This window comes from Balaenoptera physalus (genome assembly GCF_965194825.1).
Source record: "Balaenoptera physalus genome assembly, chromosome: 2".
In the NCBI taxonomy this organism is placed as follows: Eukaryota; Metazoa; Chordata; class Mammalia; order Artiodactyla; family Balaenopteridae; genus Balaenoptera; species Balaenoptera physalus.
The window spans coordinates 172790121-172807667 of NC_138883.1; the positions used below are offsets into that span (position 1 = coordinate 172790121).

At 39.9% G+C, this 17547-nt stretch overlaps 1 protein-coding gene across 1 annotated transcript; it reads right to left on the reverse strand.

Annotated features, from left to right (window-relative positions):
• Positions 1-557: 557 nt before the first annotated feature.
• Positions 558-17464, reverse strand: CDNF (cerebral dopamine neurotrophic factor). Its single transcript, XM_082452962.1, has 4 exons — positions 17141-17464; positions 6715-6842; positions 5504-5645; positions 558-1502 (listed from the first exon to the last, which is right to left on the reverse strand). Exons 1-4 carry the CDS (start codon positions 17253-17255, stop codon positions 1324-1326), a joined length of 564 nt encoding a protein of 187 aa, XP_082309088.1. The 5' UTR covers positions 17256-17464; the 3' UTR covers positions 558-1323.
• Between the last annotated feature and the right edge of the window lie 83 nt (positions 17465-17547).

Genomic DNA, 17547 nt, shown 5'->3' on the forward strand with positions numbered 1-17547 from the left:
CCATCACCCCAGAACGTTCCCTCCAGCTGCCCTGCATTCATTCCCCACCTCCACCTGCCACAGAGAGGCAGTCATGTCTACAGTGGGGTTCTTATTCTTGTGTGGCCAGAAAATGGAACCAAAAATGATTTTACAATTTAAAGCTGATAAAATAGCATTAAGAATCATAAAGCTCCATGTTGTCCGCAGGTGCTCTTAATATTCTTTAATCCTCTATCAAAAGCTTGTCTAATGTGTGATAGGAAGAAGGGCAAATGACTTTGAGCTTGGTTCAGTTAACAGTGTGAGTGTGGATACAATTCGCTAAAACGTTGGCTGTACTCGTGTGGATTCTTGATCTATTCTAAGTAGGTTTAAATAGGTTTTAAAAAGGTTTTCTTCCCCTGGGAAACACTAATTTCAAGTAGTGCTTCCTGCCCCCCTATTTCTGATAACAAAGAGAGCTAGAAGGTAGAGTGATTTACAGTTAAAAACACAAAGTTTACTTTTTAAAAGACTTTTGATTATGCCAGGTTATCATTTGGGTTGAAGTTGGGAGTTAGATAAGCTAAACATCATTTCTTTTGTCATAATCCAACATTTTTTTTTATTGGAGTACAGTTGATTTACAATGTTGTGTTACTTTCAGGTGTACAGCAAAGTGAATCTGTTATACATATACATGTATCCACTCTTTTTTTTAGATTCTTTTCCCATATAGGTCACTACAGAGTATTGAGTAGAGCTCCCTGTTCGATACAGTAGGTCCTTATTAGTTATCTATTTTATACATAGTAGTGTGTTTATGTCAATCCCAATCTCCCAATTTATCCCTCCCCCCACTTACCCCCTGGTAACTATAAGTTTGTTTTCTATGTCTGTGACTCTATTTCTGTTTTGTAGATAAGTTCATTTGTACCCTTTTTTTAGATTCCACATATAAGTGATATCATATGATATTTGTCTTTCTCTAATCCAACATATTTCTTTAAAAATTAGTGCACAGATAGGAGCCTCTGAGCACTCTTCCTGCTTAGAATCAATTTACTACACCGATTGTTCAGTGGTTCACTTTTCCCCATTTTAGGAGATAGGCAATGACAATTCACATACAAGAAAATCATGAGAAAGGCACTTGTAGGTTTTGGTACACTGCAGATTTAAGAAACCACTAATACTAGCAGTTCTACTTATAAACCCAGGTAACCAATTCTGAGGTGTAATATCAAAACAAGTCTGAGACCACACACATTGCAATTCCTGGTTCCTCTCAACAAACGCGTCCATATCCTAGAGAGGCATTTTGTCTCTAATTACGATCAGTGGTGCACCAGCTTCCGGGGGTCAGAGTTCTGTTTTGGGGTACGTCGCTGTGTACTTGGGTGCCAGTTCTTTGATGAGATTCACATAGTCGGTTTTTTCCGCACAGGCCCTGCATTCTTCTCCCCAGCTGTACAGTATCTGTTTCAGCTCTGCTACTCTCATCTTGGACAGGTCCACTGATGCCAAATCCAATTTTTTTTCTTCATGACAAAAAGGAAGAGCACAATTTTTAAAAAACAAAACCAACTATGAAACACTTAGAAAGGCAAATAGTGTTACTTATCTTGGTGCTGACTACCCTGTGATTTACAGTGGGGAGCAGTTCCAGTGTCTATGGAAAACAGGACATACCTAAGAAAAATGTATCATATGCAAAGCTATTGGGATAACTCATGATCTGCTGGACTTTCTTTCCATGGAATTATACTCGCTTCAAAACAGGGCCTGTGTAGCTTTGCAGTCTTTGCTACCACTCCATGGCTTCTCAAGACCAACGTTCATAAAACAAATAGCACCGCATCCTAATTGCTGCTCCTAAGGTAAGAAGAACGGAATCAATAAAAGGCGGTACCTTGGGATGGCCCTGTGTGTGTGGCCAACTGAAAGCCATAGATTGTTATTAGCTAGAAAGTTACGATTCGCTTTTATATGAGATATGTCTGTGGTAAAGCAGATGAGCACACGTATTACAAAGCACTAATACAAATTAGTTTTTAAATACAAATTTAAAGAAACCCAAACACGTGAATAAAATTAGGAGCATTATCACTGATCCTTAATTGTTTTGGATCTCTGCTTAAACTCACCTGATCCCTCCATCCCTACTGGGATTACCAAATCATCACAGGGTTTATTTACAGACCTTTGGGGTATAGCCGCCTCTCTAACGCTGGTGCCTCGGTACCAGCCAATCTGGCTCCTAGCATTCTTGCCAATAATACCTGTCACCAACATCTAACTCCTCTAGTGAGACTATTGTTTCCCTGTTTACAGATTATCTGCAAAGGATGTCAAGAACTCAGCTACTTCTCTATTGCCAAGCCCCAAAGTAGAAAAATAATTAAGCTCATCTATAATATACTCGTGATTCTGATTTCCCCGTGAGAAAGGGGCAATTTTTCTCTTTCGAAGGAAAGTCTCCTTCCCCCTTCCTCACCACCAGCGGTGTGCTTGAACACAGATACAGCGTTTAAGTTGACTTATTTAACAATTAGTGGCAGCCTAGGACTTTTTCAGCTTGACCTCTTGAAGCATTCCTTTTTTTCCCTACATAGTAGAACATGGCATTTAAAAGCCTTTCAATAACCTAACATAGTTGTCAAGTGATTTATCAAAAACTTCCAGTCAGTGTACCCTAAGTTAAAAGTTGGATTTTAGACTTAGGAATAAATTTAATCAGGAGGTAAAAGATCTATACACAGAAAACTACAAGACTTTGATGAAAGAAACTGAAGAAGACACAAACAAATGGAAAGAGACCCTGTGTTTATGGTTTGGAAGAATTCATATTGTTAAAATGTCCATACCATCCAAAGCAATCTACAGAACCAATGCAATCCCTACCAGAATGCCAGTGGCACTTCTTACAGAGATAGAAAAAAAATCCTGAAATGTGTATGGAATGACAAAGGACCCTGAATTGACAAAGCAATCCTGAGAAAGAACAGCAAAATGGTGATGATAGTTAAGAATACTGTATTACATATTTGAAAGCTGCTAAGGAGTAGATCTTAAATATTCTCATCACAAAAAAAGAAATGGTAATTATGTGATATGATGGAGCTGTTAGCTAACATGGTAATCATATTGCAATATAGAGGTATATCAAATCAACGCATCGTACACCTTAAACTTACACACTGTTATATGTCAATTACACCTCAGTAAAGCTGGAAATAAATAAATAAAAGTTGGATTTTAAAGGCTTTTTTATTTGGAGGGTCAGCTACACTCTGCTCCAGAGAATCCTTACATTTTTTAATAGTGATTCCCATTCTTTTAAAAAACAGAGCAAAGGGCTTCCCTGGTGGCGCAGTGGTTAAGAATCCACCTGCCAATGCAGGGGACACAGGTTCGAGCCCTGGTCCAGGAAGATCCCACATGCCGCAGAGCAACTAAGCCCATGCACCACAACTACTTAGCCTGTGCTCTGGAGCCCGCGAGCCACAACTACTGAGCCCGCGTGCCATAACTACTGAAGCCCACGCACCTAGACCCCGTGCTCCACAACAAGAGAAGCCACTGCCAAGAGAAGTCCGCGCACCGCAACGAAGAGTAGCCCCGCTCACTGCAACTAGAGAAAGCCCGCATGCAGCAATGAAGACCCAACGCAGCCAAAAATAAAATAAATAAAATAAATTTATAAAAATAAATAAATAAATAAAAATAAAAAACAGAGCAAGCGAAAACATTCTTCCAGGTCAAAAACCAAATAACACCTTCCTAATTGAAAACATAATCCAAGTCTACACTGACCTTGTCTGTTAATTTCCTGCCTGACATGACAAAATACCTTTAGGCGTAGAAACTTTTATAGCCCAAATTATTAATACTCCACAGCTCAAAGGCCCCTGTTCAGTCTCAACTTTCCTGCCAAACATAAGCTGGGAAGAATTTAGATCTAGTGGTCTATTCAAGATAAATGGTTGAAGGAAAAAAACTTTCTTGCAAGTGTTGGTAGTTTCTTCAGGTTATTCTAGAGAACTTGGCATTTGGCATTAACTTTAAAAGGGGAAAATCCTCTATGACTCCCTAAAACTACAGGGAAAAAGTCAATACCAACAGTAAATCTAGTCCATGGCTCCCTAAGGGCCTCTAGTGGCCAGCATTGCCAAAACATTAATAAGTACTCTCTTCTTCTCAATAATATCTGATTAATTTTTCTATTATTCAAGGAGCCCAGTAAGATCCCTTGCTCATAGTAAAAGCTATTCAAAAGAAATTTGTTGAATGGAAGAATCAGCACAGTTTTGTCCCTTTGGGGGCTATCGTTTATATGGACTCAGTGATTCCTGCCTCTACTTCGTTACTTGGAAGCCAATAAAAAGAAACATCTGCCTCATCACCACCCTGAAAGTTAGGGCCTGCCCTTGGCCATTTGAGAAACAGCTTGGCTTTGGTATCTTCTGACCTTAAACCTATTTAAAGCCATCTGTGTAGCTATAGTGCATAGGCTTATTACATAGCTATGCTGGAAAATAAGACTAAAATAATTCAGAGTTGGGTGCTAATTACTTAGGTAGTTTACAAAGACTATGCCAGGTATGTAACATAAAACAATGACATAAGCAAAAGAAATGGATTTCTACTGGTGGAATTACAGGTGTTAGGATAGGTTAAGTGGGGAATCCCCCAGCCTTTTATTTATTTACTTATTTATTTATTTGGCTGCGCCGGGTCTTAGTTGCGGCACTCGGGATCTTCCTTTCAGCATGCGGGATCTTTAGTTGTGGCATGCGGGATCTAGTTCCCTGTCCAGGGATTGAACCCTGGCCCCCTGCATTGGGAGCACAGAGTCTTAACCACTGGACCACCAGGGAAGTCCCCCTCCAGCCTTCTATGATACCTAATCAATCTACCCAAAAGACTGGCCCAGATACAAATCCTCTGTATAAGAATAGATCTATGTATGTAAAATTTATAAGGCCAAGGATAATGTTTTAAATAGGACATCTTCCTTTTCTGGCTGTTTATTTTAGGCACCCTTGATAAGGCTATTTCATCAGGTAAAACCTGCTTTGATGTGAATGACCTATTTCCTAAAAGTTAAAGCTGGCAGAATGATAGCTCTAGGAAGAACTTTAGAGTCCTATTTAAAACTTCAGAGTCCTTACATCACCTTTGAATAGATGCAACTTTTGTCTTAATAGGTTACCAAGAGCTAATTCACCACGAGTAGCTGCTCCCTTGAAATTTTGAACTCTTCCTTGACATATGTAGTTGACAACGCCTTAGTGATTTAAGAGGTTAAACTTTGCCATTTGGGTGGGCAGTTTTACCTAATGCGGACTGTGCCAGAATTCATTTCTCTTCCCCCAAAGAAGTTCAGATGGCACTAGGCACCACGCAGCAGTCCAGCACCCTATTAGCAAGTGTAGAACTTCTTTCTTTCTAACACTGACTTTTTAGAAACTGGCCCTATGTTTAGAGAATTGGCAATATGCTGGACATTTGGGGAAAAAAACATTTGACTCCGTTATACCGTATTTCAGCTCACAGATCTGACTGTCCATCTTCTTCAGCTTCTCGCAAATCTTCACTGCAGGCATGTGCACACTCATTGGGCGAGTGACCTCACTTAGGATCTTTGTGGCCGCATCTTTTGTTGCTCCTAGATAGTAGCACTGAAGGGGAATGAAGAGACTTTAGGGACCCAGACACTGAAAAAAAGCAAGCAGTATAGTTTCAAGAAGTGAGGAAGAGGTTAACCTAGTTTTTGTGGCCCAGCTTTTAAATTTAACCCCTGCTAAGACACCAGAAAACAAATGACTCCGTTCCCATGATCAGCCTAATTAGAAGTGCTCTGCAATTCACATGATGCTTAAAGACTACTGATAAGAGCTAACACTTGCTAAATGTTTTATCTGTGCTGACACATTGCTCTCAGGGCTTTAAAGGTATTGATGTATTTAATTCTCATAACAATCCTGTGACGTAAGTACTAGTATTTGACACCCAAGCCAACTGGCGGTCACCCAACTAGCAAGAAGAAAAGACCAAATTAATTTAAAAATCTAGCCTTTTGGCTCTGGAGTCCATGCCCTGTTCCATCATGTTCTACTGCCTTTCAAGCTCCCTGACAAGCATTTGACATTTAAAAATATAAAACTTAATGGTGCAGACAAATGCTGAGACTTTTACAGTGTGTCAGTGGTGAACAGTCAACGAGGAAAATTTAACTGACAAATTCAACATGACAATTTTAGGCAAAATGAATTGGCCCAAGATTGTCTTTAGTGCTGTAAAAACAGTATATTGAAACAGGTCATTTGTGTATACCCAGGAAACACCATTACAAGATAATAAAAGTACTTCATTAATTATGCATAAATAATGATGTAAAAATATTTTGATAGATTTCACTAATTGTCTTGATAAGAAGTGGAAAGTATACCCACTCTTAACTCAGGACAGTAAATTCTCATTAGGAATTCAATTGTATAATTTCCTTTAAGAAATTGTGGAATTGGTTGCCTATGGTTTTTTCAAAAAGCCAAATGAAATGAGACATACTCTAGATGAAAATACATTGACTCCATTTCCCTGAAAGATCAATTTCTGCTCGCTTTCTGCAGTGAGCAGGCTTGAGGCAAGCATCGAAGAAGGAGAACATTAAATTCAAGATGAGAAATGAAACGATTAGCAGTTTTCTCCAAGCACAGGGAGAAAATGAAAGGTGAAGATTTACCATACCAGGCGGTTTTCTTTTCCTTTGACATCCAAGCAAAAGCTGATCAATTCTTTTTCTATGGTGTCCAGAGAAAAGTTGACTCCTCTGGCTATCAAGGAGTTGTAGAATCGGTTCAAGAATTCTTGACACACTAGAAGGAACAAATAAATTATGTATTTGTGTACAATATCACCACTACCACACCTATGTATATGTTTCTCCCACCAAATAAAAAAGTAAGTATATTCAACGCATTGTGACAAATTAAATTCATATTTTAAGTAAGAATGGTTTCAGGCCTGTAGCTTTTAGCTTAGTATTGGGCCTTGAATAACATGAGCTTATTGAATCAATCCATCAATCTATGGAACCAAGTTCCACTTAATATGAGAACTTTCCCACAAAATGTCACTAACCCTAAAAGAAAATGTTGCCTCCTCTGGGATATGATGCTTGGGACAGCTTTGTTTAAAGCATAGAGAAAAAACAGAACATGTGTCTTGAATGAAGCCCCTTGGTAGTCTGCATCTGCCTGCATGTTCCAGTTTGAACCCCAGTCTGAACAATCATATTCAATCACAGGGTCCAGAGTCAGTGAAGAGATGACACTCAGAAGAGGCACAGGCAATAAGAACAACCATAGTTACCATTTGTTAGCACTGTTCGGAGTACTTTATGTGGATGAACTTATTCAAGTCTCAGAACAAAACTCTGATGTACATTACTATCCTCATTTTACACATGAAGAACCTGAGTCAGAGAGAGGCCAGTGAGCTTGCCCAGTAAGTGGTAGAGGGAGTTTGACCCCAGATGGTCTCCCTCTGGGCCCACATGCTTATCCACTAGGGTACTCTGAAATAGAAGGAGGCTGCTTTCCCACGTTGTTGTCCCAAAGGAGAAGTGCCCAAGCAATCAGAGAAGGACATGGAGGCCAGAGCATACGCTGGAAAACAGCAGCCCTCATATTAGAAAGAATTTTAGGGAAATAGCATAAAGAAGAGTGGCGAATTCTAGGGTAACCAGGAATAAATTTAATAGTATAGCAAGACTTTGAAGGAAAAAAATTACAAAACTTTATCAAAAGACCTAAAAGTAGACCTAAGAAATGGGAAGGTAAGCCATGTTCATGGATGGGAAGATTCAATATTATGGATGATAATTATTTTTAAGTAGATCAATAAACTCAATGCTCTTCTAATGAAAATCTCAATAGGATTTTTTATAGATTTGATAAACTGATCCAAAAATACATATGAAAAAACAAGAGCAAATGAAAGCCAAGAAATACTTGAAGAAGAAGGAGTTTGGGGAGTTGGCTTATCGGATATCAAGACCTAATTCAAAGCTATAGCATTTGAAACACTGTGGGACTGGCACAGAAATAGACCAATGGAACAAACTAGTGAGTCTAGAAACAAATCCACAAATCTAGAAGAGCTTGGTATAGTACAGAAGTGATGCTAAAAATCAGTGGGGGGAAAATGGACTAGTCAATAAATGGTACTAGGACCACCTGCCATGGAAAAAGTTAAACTTAGACACCTATCCAAAGCTACACAGAGACGTGAATCCCAGGTGAATAAAGACATATGGGAAGAGCAACACTACAAAAGTTTTAGAAGAAACCTTAGGAAAACATCTTTATGGCATCAGGATAGAGAAGGATTTCTTAAAGAAGAGACCAAAACACGGATCATACATTTGATTACATCAAAATTAACCAGTTTTTTAATGCAAAAGAAATCGTAAGCAAATGATAAGACAAGCCACAAACTGGAGGAAGATATTTACAACTTATATAACTGACGAAGGATTAATATCCAAAATACATGAAAAATCATCATGGTCATACCCTCAGGTCCAGTCATTACCAATGACTATAACCTCTATAATCTCAGTGGAAACATCCCATTGTCTGGTCATCATCTCCCATCTTTCCAGCTCACATCCTCTAACACCCCAAGGTAAACAATTCCCTGACCCCGCCAGGTCATACTATTCATTGATGCCGCCGCCATTTCACCCTGCTTCCTCACCCAGCTTAGATTCCATGGTTCAACATTATAATAACTCCTTGGCACACAGACTGAACTCCCTTGCATCTCTCTCCCTTGTTGGACTCACCCAGCAAAATCCTAACCCTGGTTAAAACTTTGCACCTATACTCACTGAACGTGGCTGGAGGAAATAGCACAGCCGTACTCACTGGTCTCACTGTAAATTCATGACCACTCATTTCAGTGAGCCATTAGTGCTCCCAACAATCCTACTACATTGACCTCATTCTCACTCTGTCCCACTCCCAAAAGGACAATTGCGCAGCTGCTCTCTCAAACCTTGTGTCACACCTCCACCCCATCCTCAGTGATGATGGTGCTTCCTATTTCTCTGAGGGAAAAAAAAAGCAACAGGAAAGAACTCTCCCTTGCTCCTGCCACCACATCTACAACACGTGTACCAGCACAGTCTACCTTAATTCTATGAATGAACTGTGACAGCCCTTCCACCTGCTAAAGTAGATCCTATCAACTCCCTGCTCCTGCACCTCTGCCCCCTCTCTCCCGTCTTGTTCCCATTAACATGCTGTTAATTCTCATATCTTAAAAGCAACAAAACCTCTCTCAACATCACATCCCACTTCTCCACTCCTGTTTAAGAAAAACTCTCTAAAATAATTTTTATACTTGTGGTTTCCAGGTCTCTTCTCTCTCCCTCTCTGTCCCTCCCCCCAACACCAAGTTTAAAGCCAGTGAGTTATAAAAGGTTCAGTTTGAAAAATAGTGTCCCTTGTCTCCCCTTCCCCATTTCCCCCAAACTCAAAGCTTTCATTTTCAACTCTTCTAGCTGATTCCTTTGGTATTTACAAATTTTAAATAACATGTTTGTGTGGCTAATTCCTAATTTTATTTTTAGTCTTAGATATTTATTATAGTTTTTTCCTGTGGAAGAGAAAGATTTAACTCTTTTGCCCAAACCCATCTCTTGTAAAAAGCATTTGGTTGGATGTTTTTATGTAGCCTCACAATCTTTGTCTTTTAACTTGAGTATTTACTACTTAACTTAGTACTTGAAAAATATAATAACGCCACCTGCAGGAAAAGAGCTACAACTTTTTGGAAAAGATAATAATAAAGTTTAAAATCAAGTTAGTGGAATTATTAAATTATCAGTGGGCTAGGAACATTATTTTCAGCAGTTCCATCCACACCTTCTAGAACTGAAGTCAGTCCTACATTATCTGCTCCAGCTTGATTTTGGAGGGAAAAAAAGACACCAGATTAGTCTTGCTGGTACCAGTACTAGGGGAGAATTGCTACCTAGGAATAAAATACATGTTATAATGAGTTAAGACTTAAGAATAACCAGAAGCTCTTGAATAATTTGTATATTACTTCATTGTTCCAATTTTATTTTTAATATTGCCTTAAATAAATTAGTTCCCAACTCCACACTCAGAAAGCAGTATAGGTAGGGATTCAGTGCTTCGGCTCTGAAGCCAGACTCTCTGGGTCCAAATCCTGGCTTTACTATTTAATATTTACTAGCTGTGGCTTTGGGCCTTTCAATGTTGACTCACCCGACAGTCTAATTGCCATTCTCTTTAAGTTCATCAGTCTTCTTTCTCTGTGTTTAAGATTTTCTCTTTTCTCCTTTTGTGTTTTGCAATTTCCTTCTGATATGGTTAGATGTGGAATTATTTTTATTTATACTGTTTGGAATATACTGGACTTCCAAATCTGTGGATTGATGACTTTCATCCGTTTGGAAAAATGAGCTATCATCTCTTTTGCTCCACCCGTACACTCTCTCTTCTCCTTCTGGAAGTCCAATTAACATATGTGGGAATTTTTCTCTTGATCCGCATTGTACCTTTATCTCTGTTTCATATTTTTATTCTCTTAATTGCTCAGTGATTCCTTCTTGGCAATTTCTTCAATCTTCTAACTCACTAATTCTTTTCTCAGCTGTGTCTAGTCTGTGGTTAATCTCACTAATTTCTATTTGTACATGTTTATTTGGTTCTTTTCCAAATATGTTTGGACATTTTTAATAGCCTCCTGCCCTTTATTCATATTTTCAACCCCTTCCTTTATTTCTTTAAATATAATAAACATATTTTATATTCAGTGCCTGATAATTCTAAAACCTAAAGCCTGTCCAGGTATGCTTCTTCTGTCTCTTGTCTCAACTGGCTGTCACTTATGGTGCTCTTCTTCCCATGGGTTTGTGATTTTTCTTAATGTGAGCTTTCTTAGAACTTTGTGGGAATTATTAGAATTTTGTGGGACTGGATTGAAGGTGGATTCCTATGTGAGATTAACATTTGCTGATGCCTACTTGAAATCCCTTTAAACTAAATTCTCAGTTTGAGATGTTTTGGATCACCCAGGTTGGCTGTGTCAATTTGGGCTTCAGTGCATATGTGTGGTAGCTTGTGAGTATGAGTGATCAGGAGACATTTTTGTTTTACCTTTTATTCAGTAAAAAGTTCAAGTACTACAATTTCTTTTAGTCTCTAAAGAATGGTGGTAGAATTGTGGTTATTTCCAGGTAACCTTTTATAATGAAAGTCTAGCTCTCTGGGGTTCCAAACTAATTGGGGGAGGATCCAGTATTACACACCTAACTTGGGAAGGTTCTGGGCTATGTCATTATTCTCTTTATTTTATTCATTCTCCTTATTTTACAGCCATGAAAATCTAAGTTTAAATTGCCTGGGTGGCAAATACCCTCAAGAAAAATCCCAGCTTCAGGGGTCCCTTTACCTCTTTTGGTTTCCACTTTCACATTGTTTTTGGCCTCTGGGTATGCCTTACTAACTTACACTTAACATTTTCACATTTTTATTTTATCCAGTGTTTTCAGTTGTTTTCAGTTAGACGACCAGAAATGTCTATTTTTAGAACATGAAGTCATATTCATTCCTAATGCTATTTAATAGGAACAGAACACTAAATATAATATAGCCATGTTGTGGTTTTAACAAATATTTATTGAGCAATTAGTAAGTGCCGGACAGTATTCTATAGGTTGTTGGAAAAACAAAGCTCTTACTCTCAGGGATTACATTCTGGTGAATAAATAAAAGTATCTTGTGGCTGTGAAGAAACATAAATTTGGTAAGGAGGATAGAGTAATAGTATAAGGTAACAGTACTATTCTAAACGGGGTGGTCAGGGAAGGTCTCTCAGATAAAGTCGTATTTGAGCATAAACCTTAAGGAAGTGGGAGAACAGCTTAAGTGGAGTGCTTGGGAAGAACTCTCCAGGCAGAGGGAAGAACAGCATAGGCATGTCCTTGGCAGGTCCAAGAACCATAAGGGAGCCAGCATGGGGGAAGTAGAGTGACCAAGAGGGAGGATGGTAGAAAATGAGGTCAAATGAGCAGCAGCTCATCTGCAGGTCATCTAGGGCTTTGAGGCCATGGTAAGGGCTCTGGGTCCTACTCTGAGAAGGCATGCCGTTAAAGGTTTTGAGTAGAAGGGTGCAGTGATCTGACATTACTTTTAAATTATGCCTCTGGAGGTTCTTTGGAGAATAGACTGCAGGGGAGCCAGAATGAAAGCAGGCATAACCATTTGGAGGTTCTTAAAATAGCTGCATATCTTGGACCAGGGTGGGAGCATTGGAGGTGATGAGAATGGTTGGATTCTGGATGTATTTTGAAGGCAGAGCCAAAAGAATTTACTAATGGATTGGATGTGGCATGGCGGGGGGTGGGGGGGCGGTGGGCGCAGACAGAAGTCAAGAATGACTCCAAGGATTTGGGCCTGAGAAAATGCAAGAGTGGAGTTGCCATTTGCTGAACTGGTAAGACTGCAGGAGAAGCAAGTTTGTGGAGACCAGCAGGAATTCAGTCTTGACATGTGAACTTTGAGATACTTCTAGACAACTGTGACGATTAATTTTATGTGTCCACTTGGAGGGTGTTTTTGAATGAGATTAACATTTAAATCAGTGAACTCTGGGTAAAACAGATTGCCCTCCATAATGTGGATAAGCCTCATCCAGTCAGTTGAAGGCCTGAATAGAACAAAAAAGATTGGCATGAATAGAACCAAAAAGCATGAGGGAATTCTCCAGCAGACAGCCTTCTGCACCATTGGCTCTCCTGGGCCCCCAGCCTGTTGGCCCACACTGCAAATTTTAGACATCTCAGCCTCCATAATCAGGAGAGCCAATTCCTTATAATAAATCTATCTGGATGTATGTATGTATGTGTGTGTGTATGTATGTATGTATGTATCCTATTGGTCTGTTCCTCTGGAGACCCCTAATATAATGTCTGACACCGCAAACAGTAAGGAGCTGCTGAGTATATAAATCTGGAGTTCAGGGGTGAGTTCTAGGACAAATGCTAAATTTGTAATTCATCAACATTAAAATGATCTTTGTGGGATGAGACCACACAAAAGGGAGAGATCCCAGGTCTCAGTCTTGTGAAACTCCATTGTTTAGAAATTGGAAAGATGGAAAGAACCAGAAAAAGACTGAAAGGAGCAGCCAGTAAGGGAGGATGAGAACAAAGAGTGAGGGTGTCCCAGAAGACAAGCAAAGAAAGTGTTAAAAAGGGGCTGACTGATCAGCTGTGTGAAATGCTACTGATACAATGAGGAAAACGAGACATTTGCCAACATGTATTTTGCTAAGTTTAATTAGCAAAAGACCAAGTATGCAAGGGAGACACCTGCTGTAATGATCCACGCATAAACCATCGTTAAAGCCTCCTGGCGACCTGTAATTCTCCTCTCCCTGAAAAAGAAACCCTGTGTCCCGATGCCTCAAAGCTCTTTCTCTACTCCCACAATACACCTTCAGATGATTTCTACACCTTAACTCTTGCTCTGTCAATGCATTACCTAGATGGTGGGTGTTGGGAATTCTAACTTGTACTTTGAAAGATACACTTTTGACTCACTAAAAGCTGTATAATATTTTATTGCAGCACATGTGCATACATGTATTCAACAGAATTGAGTGCCTACCTTATGCCCCGCACCATGGTAGCCACTGGAGATGATGTGGTGAGAGAAACGGTCTTGACTGTCAAGGAATGCACACATGGAGGAGACCAAAACGATTTCTCAACACTATGAGACATGTACTAGATACTGTGAGAGAACAAAGGAGAGGCAACTCCCTGGAGGAAATTGGGAGACCACTGAAAGATATTTAGTGAGGGAATTACATGATCGCCCTGCCATGGGAAGCATGCTGTTGTGACAGTAAGGCAGTTGAAAATGGTGAAGGTCTGTAATGAGGCACTGGAGTCGGGGAAGGAGAAAGGAGCAGAGTCAGCCAGAAGGTAGAATCAATGGACCCAGTGTTTGATGGGTTTAGGGCATCAGAGAGAGACAGAAGTCTAGTCTAGTGGGCGAGTTATGTACTGATGCCATAAGTATAACAGGTTTGGGGGACTGAGAAGGGAAGGAGACGATGACTTTGGTTTGTGACTCTGTTGAGTTTGAGGTATAAGGTATCTAAGTAGGTATGTTTAGTCATCAATGGGATGCAAGGTCTGAGACTCTGAAAAGGAGATGGGGTGGATATAAACATCTGGGATTAATCAGACTATAGATATTCTAATATTGAAGCCATGGCTAAAGAATTAGAAGCCTACAAAGATACTATGAACAAGTGGGCACAGAGATGGGAAGCAAAGGCAGGGAAAAGTAGTATCATAGCCATCAAGAGAAGAATTTTCTGAAAAAGAAAGAAATCAGTGGTGTCCCATGCCACAGAGAAGTCACAGTAAGAATGGAAATTTATTCCTTGGGCTTACATGAAGAGACTAATCTCACTATAATCTCTTCACATATTTTCTCAGGTCCTTTCTCTCTCTCTTCTCCTTCTGGGACTCCTATAACGTGAATGTTGTTTAATGTTGTCCCAGAGGTCTCTTCATTTCTTTTCATTCTTTTTTCTTTATTCTGTTCAGCGGCAGTGAATTCCACCATTCTGTCTTCCAGGTCACTTATCTGTTCTTCTGCCTCAGTTATTCTGCTATTGATTGCTTCTCGTGTATTTTTCATTTCAATTATTGTATTGTTCATCTCTGTTTGCTTGTTCTTTAATTCTTCTAGGTCTTTGTTAAACATTTCTTGCATCTTCTCGATCTTTGCCTCCATTCGTTTTCTGAGGTCCTAGATCATCTAAACTATCATTATTTTGAATTCTTTTTATGGAAGGTTGCCTATCTCCACTTCATTTAGCTGTTTTTCTGGGGTTTTATCTTGTTCCTTCATCTGGTACATAGCCCTCTGCCTTTTCATTTCGTCTATCTTTCTGTGAATGTGGTTTTCATTCCACAGGCTGTAGGATTGTAGTTCTTCTTGCTTCTGCTGTCTGCCCTCTGGTGGATGAGGCTATTTAAGAGGCTTGTGAGATTAATCTCACTATAAATCACCTAACAAATTAGTAATTTAAGGATCCTGGCATGCATTTATTGCTATAACCAGATAACCATAGGCTTTTTATTTATGTCATAGGGTTTTGTTTATTAAAATTAGTCCCATAAATGAATGTATAATTATTTCAAAGTAAAAAAAAAATTTAATAGCCCCATAATACAATCCTTTTAAATAAATTCAGAAACGTTTACATTTTTTTTTTTCAGTAAGCTTCACATGACCTAAAGCAGTCAGAAACTTGAATATTCACAGGGCCCAGGCAAGTAAAATGAATGGGTAAAGCAATCCAAGTCTAGGAAAAACAAAAACAAAAACCTAAAGAACACATGTCCTTTCTAAAAAGAGCAGCCACCATCAGTTCCCACTATATGGACATATGGGCTAGTCTTGACTGGTCACCTGGTTTTCAAGATAAGCCAGAAATCTGAACTTTTTAAAATGACATCTCCCAAGTTTAAAATATAGCCAATTAATTTAGATGTTTTTTTCAAAATACTTTGTGAACTTAATAAAATACATTAATAGGTCCCAGGTGGTTCATGGACTATCAGTTTTTTACTGATAAAAGAAGTCATTGGTGTCCCATGCCACAGAGTAGTCAAGATAAGAATGGAAATTTGCCCTACAGTATGTATAGACTCTTAATCTTATACATTGAGGGAAAATTAATTGGCTAATGACAAAGACTCATAAGCAGAAACAGAGCCAGATCTAGACTCTTATTTCTTTTTGTTCTAAAACCAGTATTTCCTTCGTTGTGATTCTACAGTGTTAACAAAAGGAAATATACACCCAGGTTACTCAGACATGCAAGTTAATAATCACAATATGCTGTAATAAATTCAAGAAAGACGTTAGAAGCTTCACAATTAATCCAGATGCTCTGGCTCTTCTGAAATGTTTTTAAGTAGAAGCTCCAGCAATTAAATTAGTGATGATTAAGCCAGTCAACTGTTTATGCCTCACAAATTCTGCTTTAAACGTATAGTACCCAGTTATAAGGGATCTTTAACTGAAAATTATAACTTGGCTGAACAAATATCTATATCTGAAGTTTGACAATAACATCATGTAGGTATTTTAAATTTCTGGAGAAAAGTTTAATTATTGCAGGGCTGATAGAAAACTGGACTCCAATTGTGAAGTCTTTATTCAGTTATATTACAGTCTATACTCACCCATTCATTAAACGTATATTGTGAACCTACCATTTCCTGTTATGTAAGAATAGATTCGAAAGCTCAGGGAAGGGTGAAGCGGATATACATGTAAGCTAATTATTTCAATGAATGAAACTCGGAGGTAAGTGCTACAGTAGTCCAGGAGGAAGGAGGTAGCACAGCTAATTATCTCCTTTGACCTCGTTACCAGCCCTCTGCGGTAGGTATTATCACGTTGATTTTGCCAGAACCGGGTACAGTGGCCTCAGAGCCAGAAGGCTGGGTGGGATGTAGACCCACCTGTTCTGAGTGCAAGTCCACAGCTGAGATACTGTGAACAGAAAAGGAATCGTTTTTTTGTATTCCTCCTCTTTCTAAGGAGTTAAGGTACTCCTTTGTAATGAAACTTTTCCCTGTAAAGTTCTAACAAATGTTAGTTATGTGCTCTGATTTAAGCCATTTCAACTCAATTACAGACAATTTGTCATGTTTTGTTCTTTGGGGAATTATAAACTAATTTGAACTTGAAAGGCTTCTGTGCAAGGAAAGGCAAGTCTCGCCGGTTAGGGCAGCAGAATCATTTTGGAGCCAGGGTCGTCTGCATCTAGGTGCGTTTGCACAAAATCGAATCCAAATGCAAACCCACCAGCTTTGAGGCAGTTTAATCGAGCAAGACCAAGAACGCGGCCTGAACGTGTCACTGGGCCCGGCTCGAACTTTTTGCCTAGGCTTGGGCGAAGGCGATCGGAAACCACGGCCAAGGCCCGTATTTCCTGAGTGAAATGCTATTTATAGACAGGCCCGGGAGAAGCCAAAGCCGACAACAGCTGCACTGCGACGCGGTGTCACCGCCATGCAAGCAGGTCTCACACCGCTCACCTTCACAGTCGGCGCCCAGCCGCCCCCCGGCCTCCTGGCCCTGCGCCCGCCCCGGGTTAGAGACCCAAAGCCCGGCGCAAAAGGCCACCACTGCGGCTGGGCTCCCGCACCACATGCTGAGCCAGCTCCAAACGCCTCGCCACCTGCGAAATGAACCGCCGCGCTGCTATCGCCCGGGGCTGCTCCAGGACGCAGGAGCGCAGAGCCGGGTTTGGAAAAAAATCTGCCTGGAGTTGCTGGGACACATGATGCAACTCAACCGTGAGTTTCCATTGGCTCTCAAGAAAAGGGCATGGAAGCGGGCGGAGCGAAGCAGCCGCTTCCTTTCCCTCCGCGACCTGCGCGTGCGCACTCTCGCTCACGCGGTGCCGTCCCAGCGGGGCGGGGAGAGACGCAGTAAAGCTATT

Excerpts from the sequence above, each read along its gene's own strand:
- CDNF (XM_082452962.1), bottom strand. The coding sequence starts at position 17,255 with ATGTGGTGCGGGAGCCCAGCCGCAGTGGTGGCCTTTTGCGCCGGGCTT. Across the intron at positions 6,843-17,140 it reads GCTGGGCGCCGACTGTGAAG|TGTGTCAAGAATTCTTGAAC; the intron begins GTGAGCGGTGTG and ends TGTTCCTTCTAG. Across the intron at positions 5,646-6,714 it reads AAGGAAAAGAAAACCGCCTG|TGCTACTATCTAGGAGCAAC; the intron begins GTATGGTAAATC and ends ATTCCCCTTCAG.